Source organism: Anomaloglossus baeobatrachus, chromosome 7 (genome assembly GCF_048569485.1).
Source record: "Anomaloglossus baeobatrachus isolate aAnoBae1 chromosome 7, aAnoBae1.hap1, whole genome shotgun sequence".
In the NCBI taxonomy this organism is placed as follows: Eukaryota; Metazoa; Chordata; class Amphibia; order Anura; family Aromobatidae; genus Anomaloglossus; species Anomaloglossus baeobatrachus.
Window position 1 is genome coordinate 218,364,011 of NC_134359.1, and position 17,819 is coordinate 218,381,829.

The 17,819-nt window shown below is 48.6% G+C and overlaps 2 protein-coding genes across 2 annotated transcripts in view; one reads left to right on the forward strand and one right to left on the reverse strand.

Moving 5' to 3' along the window:
• Positions 1-17,417, reverse strand: part of CARHSP1 (calcium regulated heat stable protein 1) — a 206,158-nt gene extending 188,741 nt beyond the window's left edge. The window contains exon 1 of the mRNA XM_075319098.1: positions 17,407-17,417. The gene's annotated coding sequence lies outside the window, so the exon portion shown is untranslated. The remainder of the gene's footprint in view (positions 1-17,406) is intronic.
• LOC142246663 (uncharacterized) lies at positions 6,078-7,981 on the forward strand. Its single transcript, XM_075319728.1, has 4 exons — positions 6,078-6,246; positions 6,347-6,560; positions 6,641-6,797; positions 6,928-7,981. Exons 2-4 carry the CDS (start codon positions 6,446-6,448, stop codon positions 7,979-7,981), a joined length of 1,326 nt encoding a protein of 441 aa, XP_075175843.1. The 5' UTR covers positions 6,078-6,246; positions 6,347-6,445.
• Positions 17,418-17,819: the final 402 nt, after the last annotated feature.

Below are 17,819 nucleotides of genomic sequence, written 5' to 3' on the forward strand. Positions count from 1 at the left end.
TCTGGACTGGGGTCAAGGGGTGCTGCCCACTTAGTAGGCAGCATCAGGGCCAGGTTGTTTGGGTGGGAGAGCGGAAGCCGACCGTTATCAATGACAATGTGTTTGTAACGTTAAAGTACCGTGCCTCCTGTTAAGGGAAGATTCATAAATATGCTTTGTTGAATGTTTTCATATGTTTTTACCTTTTGCAGTTAAAAATAAAAATAAAACCGGTGATGGACGGGCAGCCCGCGGACGGTCTGCATTTAACCAAGAGGGAATGTGGCGCCCTGGACTAGCCGGGTCGTCACAGGGACTACAACACGACACCCCCACCCCGAGATAGGCACATCAGCCAGACACAAGAGGAGTTTGCAGTCCTGGAGGCGGGAAAGGAAGTTAGTTAAGCTCAGGCAGAGCTCGAGTGCAGTTAGGGAAGTGGTAGTAGAGGAGCAAACTGACTGTGTCCGGGTACGTGGCCCGGGCACCGAGAGCAAGGTTGGCAGACGGTGGTGGCCATCTGCAATAGAGGCAGATCAACGCGGAACCGTAGGACCGGGGATGGGCGGTGGCCCGCCGGTACCGAACCGGGGAGCGAAGTAAAGCCAGCACAAACCGGCAGGGCCTGCGGACCCCGACCAGGCTTGGAGTCGCCGTTAAACAGGTCAAATCCGTTAGTGACCGGAACCCCAGGGGTTTCCAAACAGCCAAGACCTGATTGAAGGCAACGATCCAACCAGCACAAGGGAAATACAGCTACCGCCACAGCTAGAGTCGATTCCCTTGGCTGAGAAGCAACCCCACACATGAATCGTTTCAGGATGCTTAACAGTTGGCATGAGACAAGACTGGCGGTAGCGCTCACCTCTTCTTCTCCTAATAAGCTGTTTTCCAGATGTCCCAAACAATCGAAAAGGGGATTCATCTGAGAAAATGACTTTACCCCAGTCCTCATTATCCACTCCCTCTACCTTTTGCAGAATATCAGTCGGTCCCTAATGTTTTTTCTGGAGAGAAGTGGCTTCTTTGCTGCCCTCCTTGAAACCAGACCTTGCTCAAGCAGTCTCCGCCTCACAGTGTGTGCAGAAGCACTCACACCAGCCTGCTGCCATTGCTGAGCTAGCTTGACACTGCTGGTAGTCCGATCCCGCAGCTGAAACAGTTTTAAGATACGGTCCTGGCGTTTGCTGGTCCTTCTTGGGTGCCCTGGAGCCTTTTTGGCAACAATGGAAGCTCTCTCCTTGAAGTTCTTGATGATGCGATAGATTGTTGACTGAGGTGCAATCTTTGTAGCTGCGATACTCTTCCCTGTTAGGCCATTTTTGTGTGGAGCAATGATGGCTGCACATGTTTCTTTAGAGATAACCATGGTTAACTGAAGAGAAACAATGATACCAAGCACCAGCCTCCTTTTAAAGTGTCCACTGGTGTCATTCTTACTTAATCATGACTGATTGATCGCCAGCCCTGTCCTCATCAACACCCACACCTGTGTTAATGGAACAATCACTAAAACAATGTTACCTGCTCCTTTTAAGGCAGGAATGCAATGATGTTGAAATGTGTTTTGGGGGTTGAAGTTCATTTTCTTAGCCAATATTGACTTTGCAAGTAATTGCTGTTAAGCTGATCACTCTTTATGACATTCTGGAGTATATGCAAATTGCCATTAGAAAAACTTAAGCAGTAGACTTTGTAAAAATTAATATTTGTAGCATTCTCAAAACTTTTGGCCATGACTGTACTGGGCACAATGAGGACTTATTTGTAATTTTTAATTCTGCAACATTCACTGTGTTTGACACCATGGATGTTTTCCAGAGACTAAATTTTCATTACATCAATAGATGAATTCTCAGAGGTGTGTAATTTCCAAAATTTGGTCACTTGAGGGAAATTTCTTCTGTTCTGGCACTTGGGGGTTCTGCAAATACGGTATATGTGCTCTAAAAATCAAATGGTGCTCCTTCCCTCCTGAGCCCTGTGGTGCAGCCAAACAGTACTGTACAGTCACATGTTGGGTATTGCCATATTCAGGAGAAATTGTGTAACACATTATGGGGCTTTTTTACCTATTCCCCTTCTGAAAATTGGAAATCTGAACTTAAAACACCGTTTTAGTGGTAAAAATGTAATTATTTTTTTGTTCACCACTCAATAGTCTAAAAATTTGTGACACACCTGTACTGTCAATATGCTCCTGGATGAATTCATTGAGGGTTGCAGTTTGTAAAATGGGATCATTTGTAGAAGGGTTTCTGCTGTTCTGGCACCTCAGGGGCTCTGCCAATTGGACATGGCACTCCCACACTATTCCAACTAACTCTGCACTTCAATATTGCTCTCCTTCCCTTCTTCACTTTATACTGTGCCTCAAAAGTAGTTTTTGACCTTATAAGGGCTATTGGCATACTTAGGAGAAATTGCACAACAAATATTATGGTTCATTATCTCTCGTTACCGTAATGAATTTGAAAAAAGTGGCGTTAATGCAACATTTTTGCGGTTAAAAATTTATTTTTTCATTTTCACTGCTCATCGCTCTAAAATTCTGTGAAACTCCCAGAGGTTCCAGGTGCCTAGATAAATTCCTTGAGGGGGTCTAGTTTCCAAAGTAGGGTCACTTGTTGGAGAGATCCACAGTTTAGGGACATCAGTAGCTCTACAAACGTGACATTGTGTCCACAAATGATTCCAGCCAATTTTGCAGTCAAATGGTGCTCCTTCCCTTCTGAGCCATGCCGTCCGCCCAAGCAGTGGACCACATATGAGGTATCAATGTACTCAGGAGAAATTGCATAATATATTTTTATGGTGCATTTTTGTAACAATTTTGTGGGATTTTTTTTTATTGTCATAGCTCAATGTTATGAACTTTTGTGAAACCCCGGCGGGTTCCAGGTGCTCATCAAACATCTCGATAAATTCCTTGAGGGGCTAGTTTCCAAAATGGGGTCGCTTTTGGAGGAACTCTACTGTTTTGACACCTTAGGGGGTCTCCAAACGCGACATGTCATCCGCTAATGATTCAAGCTAATTTTCTTTTCAAAAATTCAACTGGCGCTACTTCCCTTCTGAGCCCTTCTAAGCACCCAAACAATTGATTTCCACCACATATGAGGTATCTGCGTACTCAGGAGAAATGGCATAATAAATTTTATGGTGCATTTTTCCTGATACTCTTGTGAAAATACAAAATTTTATGGCTAAAGTAACATTTTTGTGTAAAAAAAGAAAATTTTCATTTTTTCCTTCCACATTGCATTGATTCCTTTGAAGCACCTAAAGGGTTAATGAACTTCTTGGATGTGATTTTGAGTACTTTCAGGAGTGCAAATTTTAGAATGGTGTCACTTTTGGGTATTTTCTATCATCGAGGCCTCTCAAAGTCACTTCAAATGTGATACGGTCCCTAAAAAAATATTGTTGAATAATGAGAATTATTTTGTGTGAACTAACTCTCGGATTTATGGGCATAAAACATTTTTAAAAAAAGTTTTAACATTGCAAAATTTTCAAATTTTTCGACAAATTTCCGATATTTTCACAAATAAATGCAAAAAATCAGCCTAAATTTACAACTATCATGAAGTACATTATGTCATGAAAAAAATATTCTCAGAATCACTGGGATCCATTGAAGTGTTCCAGAGTTATAATCTGTCAAGGTGACACTGGTCAGGATTGTAAAAAATGTCCGGTCACAAAGGTGTTTTCAGGTCCAGGGTTGAAGGGGTTAAGGCAGACAATATCTAAACATTCAAAAAAATAAAATGCAGTATCCAACATCAATGTAAAGAAGATCTTGGCTGCGCAGATTTGTGCAATGATATATTGAGTAACTATTTTCTCAGCAAACACAAAATGGTTTTCTAAAGGAAATAGGAATCACGAGAACAAGTTAGGACACAGTTCATTTGCATAATTACAAGCTTGTGGGAAAATCCATTTATCATCAGCATTAAAATGTGGCTTCGTTCTTTGCATTAATGTGAATTTTTCCTACAGTAAAGGGAATACTTTCTAGCGTGAGCTACAAAATTTGCAAAGGCAATTTTACAGAAACCTCTTCCCTCTTCTTCAACTGCTAAAATGATCCAGTGAACTGCTAAACTATGGAAATGCTGTGAAATGTCAGGCAGCTTCATGACCACTGAGGAAGGATTCTCCGGTCGTGATGGTTAGTATACCCACTTAACCTAATAAATAACACACCGACTGCATGTGACTTGGTTAAACAAATTGGCCACAGCAGCCTTTATTACCTATTATTAACATACTAACACAAGGGGGCGCCGTCCAACGGGCGACCCAAAACAAATAATAGGTAACACATAAATAATAACTGTACATGTAACCCCATGTAGGCCCGGTCCAGAAACCACTTCCTCCACCAATATCCCTGGCCGCAACACTCCGACCCAGAGATGAGGTATTAATCACCCCGTGGATTAATACCCCCCAAACCTTGCAGAACCCCGTGCCTGCAATTTACCGGAACCCGGAGACACCATACCAAGACAGTGCCTCTCAGTCCAGCCACCAATCCCTTACAACCGCCTCTGGACCAGACCTACCCCCGCTGCTGCGACAGAACATACGACTCTTAGGCTACTTTCACACATCAGTTTTTTGCCATCAGGTTCAATCCGGAAAAAAACGGGTAAAACGGATCCGGTACCGCATCCGGTTTTTCCCCATAGACTTGCATTGTTGCCGGATTGTACCGGATGGCTTTGCGTTGCATCCGTTTTTTTCCGGATGCGGCAAAATAATTGAATGCGGCGGCCGGATAGAACGTATCATGTAACGTTTTTTGTCCCCTTAAAAAAACCGCATTCTGCCGGATCCGGCGCAATACGGCATTGTATACAATGGGTGTCTATGCATGCCGGATCCGGCGCAATGCGGTTTAAACCGGATGCGGTGACCGCATCCGGTTTGGTAAACAGAGCATGCGCAAATTTTTTTTTTCATCATCACAAAACTTATAAAAGGATCCAGCACATTCTACACACTTCCTGCCGGATCCTGACTTCAACTTCTGCTGTCCTCCAGTCCAGTGCTCCAGGGAAGAGGTAATGTCCACAGTACTGTCCACAGATCACTGCTGTGAGCTGCGTACATGTACTTAGACATTTTTTTTTCTTTTTTTGCAGGTGCAGTGTTGCCGTTAACGTTTGGCCCATCAAGTTGTTGTGCGTGGTCTATTGAGTACAAGTGCGGATTTGGAGAAGAGAGTGTTCCTGAGGTAATGTCCACAGTACTGTCCACAGATCACTGCTGTGAGCTGCGTACATGTACTTAGACATTTTTTTTTCTTTTTTTGCAGGTGCAGTGTTGCCGTTAACGTTTGGCCCATCAAGTTGTTGTGCGTGGTCTATTGAGTACAAGTGCGGATTTGGAGAAGAGAGTGTTCCTGAGGTAATGTCCACAGTACTGTCCACAGATCACTGCTGTGAGCTGCGTACATGTACTTAGACATTTTTTTTTCTTTTTTTGCAGGTGCAGTGTTGCCGTTAACGTTTGGCCCATCAAGTTGTTGTGCGTGGTCTATTGAGTACAAGTGCGGATTTGGAGAAGAGAGTGTTCCTGAGGTAATGTCCACAGTACTGTCCACAGATCACTGCTGTGAGCTGCGTACATGTACTTAGACATTTTTTTTTCTTTTTTTGCAGGTGCAGTGTTGCCGTTAACGTTTGGCCCATCAAGTTGTTGTGCGTGGTCTATTGAGTACAAGTGCGGATTTGGAGAAGAGAGTGTTCCTGAGGTAATGTCCACAGTACTGTCCACAGATCACTGCTGTGAGCTGCGTACATGTACTTAGACATTTTTTTTTCTTTTTTTGCAGGTGCAGTGTTGCCGTTAACGTTTGGCCCATCAAGTTGTTGTGCGTGGCCTGTAATAAAAAAAATATGTCGTCTTCTGGTAGCCCGTCCTTCGGTTCACAAACTGAGGTATTTTATTTTTTTTGGTGTTATATTTTTAAAAAAAAAAAAAAAAATTTTTTAAATAAACGACATTTACACAGGTGGCCGAAACATCACAGGAGATGCTGCCAGAAGACGACGGAAGGGGTGGAGAAATACACGGAGCGGGCGGTCATAGTGTAAGTTTCATACAGGAATTGTTTACCACAGCACACCAAACACATAAGTAAATAATGTTTTTTTTTTTTCTTCACTAAAGGCTTCAACTTCTAGGGCTCACGATAGAGCTCCCCCAAGACCGTCCCAGGGTCGTCGTCGAGGTGGCGGTGGTCATAGTGTAAGTTATTTTTTTTTTTTTTTTTTTTTTTTTTTTGGTCATGTCAGTGTGAATTTTTGTCTATTTTTTTTTTTAATTTCTTTTTTCTTTCTTTGAACAGGCATCACAGCGTGCTCCCGATTCTGACGGTGAGGAGGCCGGATTTATCAACATCGACCTCCTCATCGATGAAGTTAGAGAAAGGGAGCCGCTGTGGAACATGGCTGACCGCCGCCACGCTGATTCGATCGTAACCCGTCGACTCTGGGACGAGGTATGCCACGCAGCGGTAGAAGGTTGGGGGGAGCTCAATTCTCGTGGCCAGAAGAAACAGCGTAAGTATTCACAGTTCAGTAGGTTATGCTGCATGATGTAATGTGTTGTATACTAACCACTTTCTGCTTTCCACTTTCAGGTGACAAACTTCAGAAGCGGTGGCGGTCTATCAGGGATCGCTTCAAAAAGGAGTTGAATCAAGAGATGCAGGCCCCGAGTGGATCCGGAGGACGCAGATCGAAGTACCGTTACTTTCGAGCGTTGTCGTTCCTCCGGACAACTATGGTGTGCAGAAGGTAAATATTCCCCACAATATGTACAAAGTATAATATTTTATGTCTGATTTTTTTTGCCTTTTTTTTTTTAGTCAGTGCCAATGTATAGCAATTAAATTAATTATTGTTTTGTTTTTCCTCTTTTTAACAGCACCGTCTGCAGCACTCAGGAGCCTGCATCGAACCCGACAGGAGCGATCCCTGAACAGTCCGCCACTGGGGAACACAGGCACAGACCCCACCCATCTGAACCTTCCCTTCCATCTACATCTGTCCCATCCACCTGCGCTGGAGCTTCCCGTGAGACTTCATTACCTGAAGCTGCTGGTGATGAGATAGCTTTTCCCCTACCCCACCCCTCTGACACTGCTGCCCTCAGTAGAACACCTTTGGGTTCTGGGCGTCAGCGTCATAGGGGTCAGGAAAAGAGCTATGCGCCCGAGTTCTTGCATCTAAATGCAGCCTTCCAGAACGCCATTCAATTATTAGCCGAACAAAATCGTTCATCTTTTAGCTTAATAAATGCCAATATGGAAAAAAATACGCACGAATTGTGCACGCGTCTGGACAGGCTGCATTTAGATGCAAGTAAATCACCCAATCATTGTTTTTTTCAAGCCGTACTAGAGCGCATGGAAAAGCTATCTCTTGACCATCAGATGCATGTAATGCAAGCCACACGGCAGGCTCTGGCGCAGGTTGACTCCCAACCACCTCCACCCACCCCTCCAAGACCACCTGCCCCCCCTCCAGCCATTGTCCCTACTCCCCCTACTGCCCAGTACCAGCCTGCTGCCCAGTACCAGCCTGCAGCCCAGTACCAGCCTGCAGCCCAGTACCAGCCTGCAGCCCAGTACCAGCCTGCGGCCCAGTACCAGCTCCCAACCACATCTGCCCCTACACTTCCTACCCACTACCACATCTCGCCTTCCACACCCATCATGACCACAACTCAAGCCACTAATTCACCAGCCACCTCTTCTGTCTCCCAATCCCTCCACTCCACCCCTCAATCCTTACCAAATCCCATCCCATCTCCTGGTTTCCCTCTTGGTTTCTCAAGCACACCTTCACCTTCTGTTACTTCCCCACCACCACCACCAACACCACTTTCCACCCTCAATACTCCAACTGTGCGTGTGTTCCCACCTGTCAGCCCCTCCAGTACTATCTCCACCCCAAGCCCAAGATATACCAATTTATAATTTATGTTTGTAATAAAAATAAAAGTTTTTTGTTGAAAAGTATTTATTTGTTCTTGTTTTTTTTGGGGGGGAATATTATTTTGCAAGTTAAGTAAATAAAAAGGTAATGCAAAAACATAACATGTTGTAATTTGACGGTGTAAAAATTACAAATTTTTAAAGCGAGTGAAAGCTTAAAATTAACAAGGTTAACAAGATATTTTTTAATTTATTTTTAACTATTTTTATTTGTTATAAAACTAAACAAAAATCTTACACCATTTGATCTTGCCAATCTACTCTACCTTCTGGGGACACAAAATAGTCAGCATATTTGTCACGGATTGTTGAACAGGCAACACTACTCCTAAATCCAGGACTGGTGTAGTCAGACAAAGCGGTGGATTCCAAACTCTGGTCATCCAAGGACAAAGGTTCCTTTGTTAAAACAAAATTGTGCAGTACCACACATGCTTTCACAATTTCATCCACAGTTTCAATGTTTAAATTAATGGCTGTTAACAACACTCGCCATTTGCTGGTTAGTATCCCAAAGGAGCATTCCACCATTCTTCTGGCTCTGGATAATCTGTAATTATATATTTTTTGTGTTTGCGTCAATCCACGGCTTGCATATGGCTTCAATAGATGTTGGGAGAGTTGAAAGGCTTCGTCGGCCACAAAAACAAAGGGCATTGGGGGCTCACATGTGCCAGGAAGAGGTCTTGCAGGAGGGAAATCAAAAGTATTCCCATAGATTCGCCGCCCCATTGGGGACATTTTAAAGACCTGAGAGTCATTGGATCTCCCATATGCGCCAATGTCCACTGAGATGAATTTGTAGTCCGCATCCGTTATTGCCATTAGGACAATTGAGAAATATTTTTTATAATTGTAGTATTCTGACCCCGAAGCAGCTGGTTTCACAATTCTTATATGTTTGCCGTCCACTGAGCCAAGGCAATTTGGAAACTGACAAATGTTATAGTATTGTTCAGCAATTGCAAGCCATCTGTCCCTGGTGGGCTGGGGGATGAAATCATCATGGAGGCAATCCCACAAGGCTTGGCAAGTGTCTCTAATGATTCCCGAGATGGTGGAAATTCCTAGTCGAAACTGGTAGTGGAGGGATGAAAGCGACTCTCCAGTTGCAAGGAATCTGTAAAGGAAAGACAATAATTATAAAAAAATAATAGCAAACACATTACAGTTAAAAGTCAATTTACAGGAGGATACAATTTAAAAAAAAAAAACTTACCTAAGCGTAACCAGCAAACGCTCCTCGGGTGTTATAGAGAACCGGCTGTAGGTGTCCGTTTTACGGATGTTGTCCGCAACAAGGCCAAGGAGGACGTCAAAATTAATCACTGACATCCGGACATAGCTTGTGAATTTTTCATGGTTTCCACGGAGCTCCAGGTATAGGGTTGAAAACACCCCACGTGTCAGTCTCTGTGCAGTCAGGGGATGGATCCAAAAGCGTCGATGTCGCTGACGCCTCAGTCGCTGTCGCTCCTTTTCTCTGACGATGATAGCCAAGCGATTTGCCTCAAATATAAAATCTGCAGCGATCTTTGTGTAATTTGCAAGAATAGCATCCATGGTTTCTGCTTGCCTCTGTCTTCATTCTGTCATATATGCTTCAAAATACTGTATATATACTATATGTTCCCAATAGCCAATCAGAATACGGAACTCGTTAATTGTTTGTTTAGTGTTTAAAAAACGGATCCGTCAAAAAACGGACATAACGGATGCAAAACGGATGCAAACCGGACCTACCGGATCCGTTTTTTAACGGATCCGTCCTAAACGGATCCGCTTAAAAACGGATCCGGTAGGTCCGGTTTGCTCCGGTTTGCACAACAAAAACGGAAACGTTGGATACGGCAAAAAAAAGGACTGTGCCTGAATACAGAAAACTGATGTGTGAAAGTAGCCTTAACCTGTATTCCCCTTTTTTTTTTTTTTTTTTTTGCTTTAAAACCGCATCATTCCATTTTCTCATTTTGTTTTCTTCTTTTTTTTTTTTTTTTTTTTTATAAACAAACATAGCCAAAACGAACTCGCAAAACACAAGGGCGGGTGGGCGGGAATCCTTTACTGTCCGGAGTCACAAGGAAGGTAAGACCCCTCCCCTATAGTTTATATACTAGCCCCCTCCCCACCCTACAGTGACCCTATTCCACCAATCCCCTATAAGGGCCCATAATGCCCTTTAATTCACTTTATTAACCCCTCACTCCCTCCCTTCCCTCTGGTCATGTCGCCCCTCCCCCCTATGGGGTCCATGGCTTTCTTGACCACTGAGGAAGGATTCTCCGGTCGTGATGGTTAGTATACCCACTTAACCTAATAAATAACACACCGACTGCATGTGACTTGGTTAAACAAATTGGCCACAGCAGCCTTTATTACCTATTATTAACATACTAACACAAGGGGGCGCCGTCCAACGGGCGACCCCAAACAAATAATAGGTAACACATAAATAATAACTGTACATGTAACCCCATGTAGGCCCGGTCCAGAAACCACTTCCTCCACCAATATCCCTGGCCGCAACACTCCGACCCAGAGATGAGGTATTAATCACCCCGTGGATTAATACCCCCCAAACCTTGCAGAACCCCGTGCCTGCAATTTACCGGAACCCGGAGACACCATACCAAGACAGTGCCTCTCAGTCCAGCCACCAATCCCTTACAACCGCCTCTGGACCAGACCTACCCCCGCCACAGGACAGGACACGTGACACCTTACGTGGCCTGGACCCGCCACACACCCAAGGCTTGCTCCACCATCACGCAAACCCAAGGCCCATAGATCAGAACCAATCTCAGTAAGGTGAACCCCATCACCCCTTCGAAACTGCCACTTTGGCGACTCCAGATCCGCACGTCACACTACACTACCGCCGTTTCTCCGCACGAAACGCGCAACCACCCTGTTCACATGATCCTGGGCGCGATTCAGCTTCTCAACTGACCGTGCCCCCCTCCACACCAATGTGGCCACAATCCGACCATACCACTATCAAACCCGGATACCTGGTCCATAAACGCAATAGATCCATCTTGATGTCCCAGATCAAATCACGTGATGCCCGCACTCCCAAGTCACTTCCCCCCCCACGTGCAAAAACCAACACGTTCGGAGGTCTATCCACCCTGCAATAGTATTCAAACTCCGTCACGCCCCGCTCCATTCCAAGCCCCGCACACCGAACCACTTGACCAACGCAAGCGATCTGTCCACCCAACTGCCGACCATTCAGGCGAGCATCGGCCCGACGAGCCCCCCCAGAACACGAAGGAGAGCCCCAGAATCCATATCAGGCAGATTCCTACAACCACCAAAACTTTTACCAAAACAAACCCCACCAACACCAATTTTTTAGCATGAAACCCGGACAAAGTCACAACCAACTACTCCATAAAGCCCTCACTGGGACAACAACTGTGGGCGCACATAACCCCGAAAAACGATAAGACTCCCACCAACCGATTCGTCCCACCATGTCATCACCCAGGCCACAACGCGAAGCCTCCGCAGCCGCCCCGATCCTGAAGGAATGAGGCCCATAATCTCCCGAGCATTCCCCCGCCCAGCGCAAACAACTCCTCAGTACGGCCACAAACTGGTAACGAGACAAACCAAGACCCATCCACGTGCCATAACAGCAGGCCCGGAGGACCGCCCCCAAGCCGCAAAACTTCCTCACCAACTGCCCCGGGCACCACGCATCCATCACCACCAACCTGCCTCGACCCATCAGGTCTGTTTTTGGACCGCCTAAGCTGACACTCTACTCTCCGTCCCACCAATGCCACAACCTCGGACATCAGACCACCCCCCCTGAACCTGGAAGGGCTTACCAACGCCCCCAAAAAGGCTAACACAAAAGCCGTTTCAAAAGCACCCTCTCATAAACTGAGACACAAATTTCCCGCAAACCGTCCACCAATTGCCGTAACAAAACCAAAGAAATGGGCCACCTAGTGTCCCGCTCCTTCGCCCTTTTTCCGAAAAAACCCTTCAAGGCCTGCCGCCCCAAAATTCCGCGGCACGCCCCACTCACCCCTGACCTTCAACCAAAAAAGGCCACAGCCGCCACCCTAAGTAACACTGCTGATGCTGACTTCCCAGCCCTGAAATCCTCGCTCACTAGTGCCAGTAGCGCCAACAAGTAATTTGCTCGCCCGTCACCAAACATAACTCCCAGCATCTCCTGCCACTCACCGAATTCCTAATGAACCCGCAATCAATGCCTCACCAGGCTCCACAAGTCCTCTGGACACTGCTCCGATCTCGTCTGCCCCCTGGCATGAACTCCCACAACCTGTGGACTGAAAATGAGATAAAGCGTCCGCCACCCCGTTATCAACCCCCACCACGTGTTTCGCAACCACATGAACGTTCCACAGTAAACACTTGAGCACCAAATGCCGCAGATAAGCCACTACCGGTCCGGACTCTGCTGACAAGCTGTTCATCGCATGCACCACCGCCTGATTATCGCAGTGATCGCACACTTACATCCCGAAAATTGCGACCCCCCACAATTCCACCGTCACCACGATCGAAAATAACCACAGCAAGGCCAGATTCCTAACCAGACCAACCTGCCGCCATTCCTCAGGCCACCTCCCAACGTACCAATGTCCCTGAAAAAGTGGTGACGAAACCTGCCGACCCGGCCGCGTCCCTGTACAGTTCTAGCACACCATTGGGCACCACCTTCTTCAACCACAAGGCTCGGCCGTTAAAACATTGCAAGAAAAACATCCCAAACCAGAAAATCCTCCTTGATCTCCCGCGTGACCCGCACAAAATGCATCGGGGACCGTACGCCTACCCTATCTGCCGCCAAAATCTTGGCGAACACCCGCCCCATCGGCATAATCCTGCACGCAAAGTTCAAACTTCCCGAGCAAAGACTGCACCACCTACAGCCGCCCTTTCCGTGCTGCCAGCATTGCTGCTACCACACACCACAAGGCCACCATCTTCCCCTCCGGCAGCCTGCATTCCATAGCCAAAGAGTCAATCTCAGTCCCCAAAGAAAACAAAAAATTACCGCATAACCGTCGCCGGCCCCTCCGACTTATCCTGTGCTAAAGGGAACCCAAAGCTATCCGCCCCTCTCTGTAAGGCGAACAACGAGCCAGCGCAAACCATGGATCCCGCCGGACCGACACCAAGAAAATCATCTAGATAGAGGATAATGGAGGACACCCAGACACGTCCCGCACCACCCACTCAGCAAAGGAACTAAACGCCTCAAAATACAAACCAGAAATTGAAACAGCCCTTAGGCAAACAATGATCAACATAAACTCATCACCCCACCAGCAACCCAGGAGGTGCTGGCTCTCCGGATGCACCGGCAGCAAACGAAACGCCGATTCTACATCCACCTTTGCCATCAATGCACCGCATCCCGCCGCCCGCACCAAGTCCAGCGCTTTGTCAAACGAGACGTAGTACACTGCCGACAATTCTAGCGCGATGCCATCATTCCCTGACGACCCCCCCGGAAATGAAAGATGCTGGATGAGCCGAAATTTATCCGGCTCCTTCTTTGGCACCACCCCCAACCGGGACACCACCAGATTACTGCACGGCGGGCTCTCAAATGGACCCCCCCATCCTGCCCAACTCAACCTCTGTCCCCAACTTCCCACCCACAACCATAGGGTGGTTCCTTGCCGACCGTAAAGTACGACAAACCGGAGGCCATGCCTCGACCGCCGACGAAATCAGAAAACCGTATAAAAACCAAACCGCAAAATTGACGCCGCTGCCCCGCCCGGATACCTATTTAAAAGATGGCGCCATTGCCCCCTATTTTCACTGCCGTCCTCCCTTTTACCAAAAAACCCGTCCCCCCTCAGCCGGAGCACTCATGCTCGAACCTGCATGCTGCCCCAAATTTGCACCGGCCGTCGCCAACTTGCCAGCACAATCCTTTTTTCTGGGTACCCGAGGGCCTGGCTCCCGTTCCCCCCGGCGCCGCCATGAAAAGGGGAGGGGGGGGGGAAGGGGTAGGCTCGGGGCCGCCATTCAACGCATCCCTAAGGAAATGTCCTCACGGTCCCACCGAATGCCGGGCCGCAACGCCTTCCGCCGCCTAAACTGCACAACATACCGCAGCCATGGCAAGCCCCTGTCCGTGCGATACGCCTCCCCCATTGCATCCCGATAGTCAAACAGAGCCGAGCAATGCTCCGGCTCCTTTTCCCCTTCACATACTCCCCCTTCCCAATCTTGTCCCTCACCTCCCTCTGGAGGTGAGCCCCTAACGGTCCCTCAAAGCACACGTAAACTGAACCCTATCCGCCAAACGCACCACCACATCCCCATTTTCCTGTTCTACCGCTGTTTAACCCGCGGGCTCCACTACTCCACCAACCGCACCCGTCCCAACCGGCGCCGCCTCGCTGCTGACCGACGCTGCGCCCTCCACCGTCGACCCGTCCAGGCCGCTGCTGCCGCCGGCGCGCGCGTTAACCCTGCAACAAGCCCAGCAACTGACTAAGCAATGCTGACCCCCCTTGGCGCTGCCGTGCCCGCAGCCACCTCCCCAAAACTAGCACCCCGCGCCGCAAGCAATGCCGAATCCACGGCTAGCTCACCCGACCGTGGCGCAGAAATGGAAATTGGAACCGCGACGTCCTCCGCCATCTGCTCATCAGATTCGTCCCCCCGACCTGAGGGCTCCCTCTTCTTCCTCGCTGTAGTCGTCCTCCACCATTCCAGCTCCAGGGGACGCAGCCGATGCCTCCCCTCCACCACGGCCGCCCTCCCGGGCCGCCGCGTGGGCACTGGCGGTGGGCATCCGTCTCTTCCTGTGCGGCGACAGCCCGCGAGACCGTCCTGTCCCCCGGGCCGCCGCTGACCGAATCCTCTTCTTGGAGGAGCCTCTCCCTGAGCTCAGGGGGCTCCCCACCGTCGCCTCCAGCCCTCCAGGGGCCCCAACCGTGGCATCCCGCCGGGTCCTCCCCGGGAGGGGGAGACCGCTGCTGCCGGGCGCAGTACTGATGACCTGAGGGACCTGGCAGGAACCGCAGGGCTCCTGCCGTCCCCCCTGCTCCCCGCAGCCTCACGGGTATCCGGGTGCCGCCTGCACACACCGGTCCCCCCGCTGGCTGCCTGCGCCCAGCCCCCCCCGCCACCCACGGGGGGTACTGCTGGCCTCCTTCAATTGCAGGGCCCGCTCCCATTTGGAAGCTGCCGCAGGGCCGTGTCCCTCCGCAGGGTGCCTGTCACCAGGAGCAGGCCCCCCAGGCTGGGCACGCCCCTTCTCAAACCTCCGATCATCGCTGGGCACGCCCCCCGGTCCCGGGCTGCCGCTGGCCTGGTAATTGAGCCCGAGGCCTGGGACCGGAAGTAGGCCCCAGGCCGGGCCCGCCTCCGTCCAGGCCGCCGCTGGCCTCAGATCGTCGCCGGGCTCGCTCCCGGCCAGGAGACGCCGCTGGGCTCCTCACTCCAGCCCGAGGCCCGACATCAGGAGAAGGCCCCGGGCTGGCCACGCCCCCTTTGCGGCCGCCGCGGCCTCGCCGGAGATTCCTCCCTGCGGCCGGGGCAGACGCTGGAAGCAGCCGCTGCCCGCCCCGCCGCGGAGGGTCCCGAGGGGGGCTCTCACTGGGCCTCCTTGCCCCCCCTGCGGCCGGAGAATACCTGATGATGGGGGGGGGGGGCCTGGAACGCCGCCCGCGGCCGAGGGGGAGACAAGGGGCAGGTGCCGACGGGGAAACCCAGGCAGCCCTGAAGTGGGACTGCACTGCCTGGGCCCCGTGCACCGCCATCGCTGATCGGATCGTCCTGTCCCGTTCCTGGAGGTCCGCCATGCCGTTGGACAGGTCTGAATCCTTTACTGTCCGGAGTCACAAGGAAGGTAAGACCCCTCCCCTATAGTTTATATACTAGCCCCCTCCCCACCCTACAGTGACCCTATTCCACCAATCCCCTATAAGGGCCCATAATGCCCTTTAATTCACTTTATTAACCCCTCACTCCCTCCCTTCCCTCTGGTCATGTCGCCCCTCCCCCCTATGGGGTCCATGGCTTTCTTAGTTATAAAGCAGAGAAGGGCAGCGGGATGGCTCAGTGGTTGGCAGTTGGCACTGTTGCTTTGAGCACATGTATAGATAGGTTTGCGGGAAAATATTTCGTATAGCTTTTCCTACTCTCTAATTCAATAAAGCTGCCCACAGATTTCACAATATTTCAAAGCTTACAGGTTACCTTTAATGATCCTCTTTTTTAGCAGATGAAGAATAAGGAAGTGATTTTAATTGTCCTGTGAAATTTCATCGTAAATTCCGTGGTTCATGCTTGCTATTTGCATTTTTTTTATTGTAGACAACTGTGTAAAACATCTGATCAACGAAATATGCTTCTTTCTTCACTCATAATGAACTTCTCTTCCACTTTTCCTTCACCAACTCTTCACACCCTTAAGGCCCCGTTACACACAATGACATCGCTAACGAGATGTCGTTGGGGTCACGGAATTTGTGACGCACATTCGGCCTTGTTAGCGACGTCGTTGCATGTGACACGTACAAGCAACCGCTAACGATGCAAAATACTTACCAAATTGTTGACACGTCGTCCATTTCCCAAATGTTGTTGCTGCTTTTGGACGCAGGTTGTTCGTCGTTCCTGAGGCAGCACACATTGCTACGTGTGACACCCCAGGAACGACAAACAACACCGTACCTGCGTCTTCCAGCAACGAGGTGGGCGTGTATTTCATGCGGCTCCTCTCCGCCCCTCCGCTTATATTGGACGCCTGCCGTGTGACGTCGCTGTGATGCCGCACGAACCGCCCCCCTTAGAAAAGAGGCTGTTCGCCGGCCACAGCGACGTCGCTTGGAAGGTAAGAATGTGTGACGGGTGTTAGCAATATTGTGTGCCACGGGCAGCGATTTGCCCGTGACGCACAAACGACGGGGGCGGGTTCCTTTCATGAGCGACATCGCTAGTGATGTCGCTGCATGTAAAGCCCCCTTTAGTAATACAACTAAAATCTGTCTCGCTCAAACAAACGGGATGGACTGAGGGATCAGATTACAGCTGCCTATTAAAGTCTCTAGAAAGGGAGGCTGAGAGACATACATGGAAAAAAGAGCTGCTTTCTATAAAGTGTTTTATCACTGATGGATTAACAGCTACACTGTTCAATTCTGTTGTATAATGTCCACCATGTTGCTGCTGCTTCCAACCATGTGCTTCACAAAGACAGGAGAGCATAAATCACTAATTTCTCTGTGTTCTGTGTAATGTAGCAGCTAATCCCCATCCATCCCCTTGGACACATGAAAATTATACATGTATAGATAAAAATTAGTAAAATAAAACACAGTATACAAGTTATTTAATGGCGAGAAATAGTGTTATTCTTCATTTACACCAATTACATTAGGCTATGTGCGCACTAGAAAAGTGATTTTTCTCAAGAAAATTTCTTGAGAAACTTCTGGGAGTTGAAGATTACCGCACCTGCGTTAAAAAAACTCACCGAATCCGCGGGAAAAACGCGTGCGTTTTTGCAGCGGATTTGCCGCGGTTTTACCGCGGTTTTTCCGCAGGTTGGTCCCTGCTTTTTTTTTTTATGCTGTAACTACTTCAATAAATAATATAGATAATAGATAATCGATAGACAGATGATGGATAGAGGGAAAGATGGATAGATGAATAGATAGGTAATAGATAGATAGATAGATAGATGAGAAAGACCTATATAATGTCCCACCCCCCCTGCATATTCTAACCTGGCACCCTTTAGTGACTTTCATGTGGCACTAAAGGGTGCCTAGCCTTGTATTTAGCCATAAAATAAATAAATAAT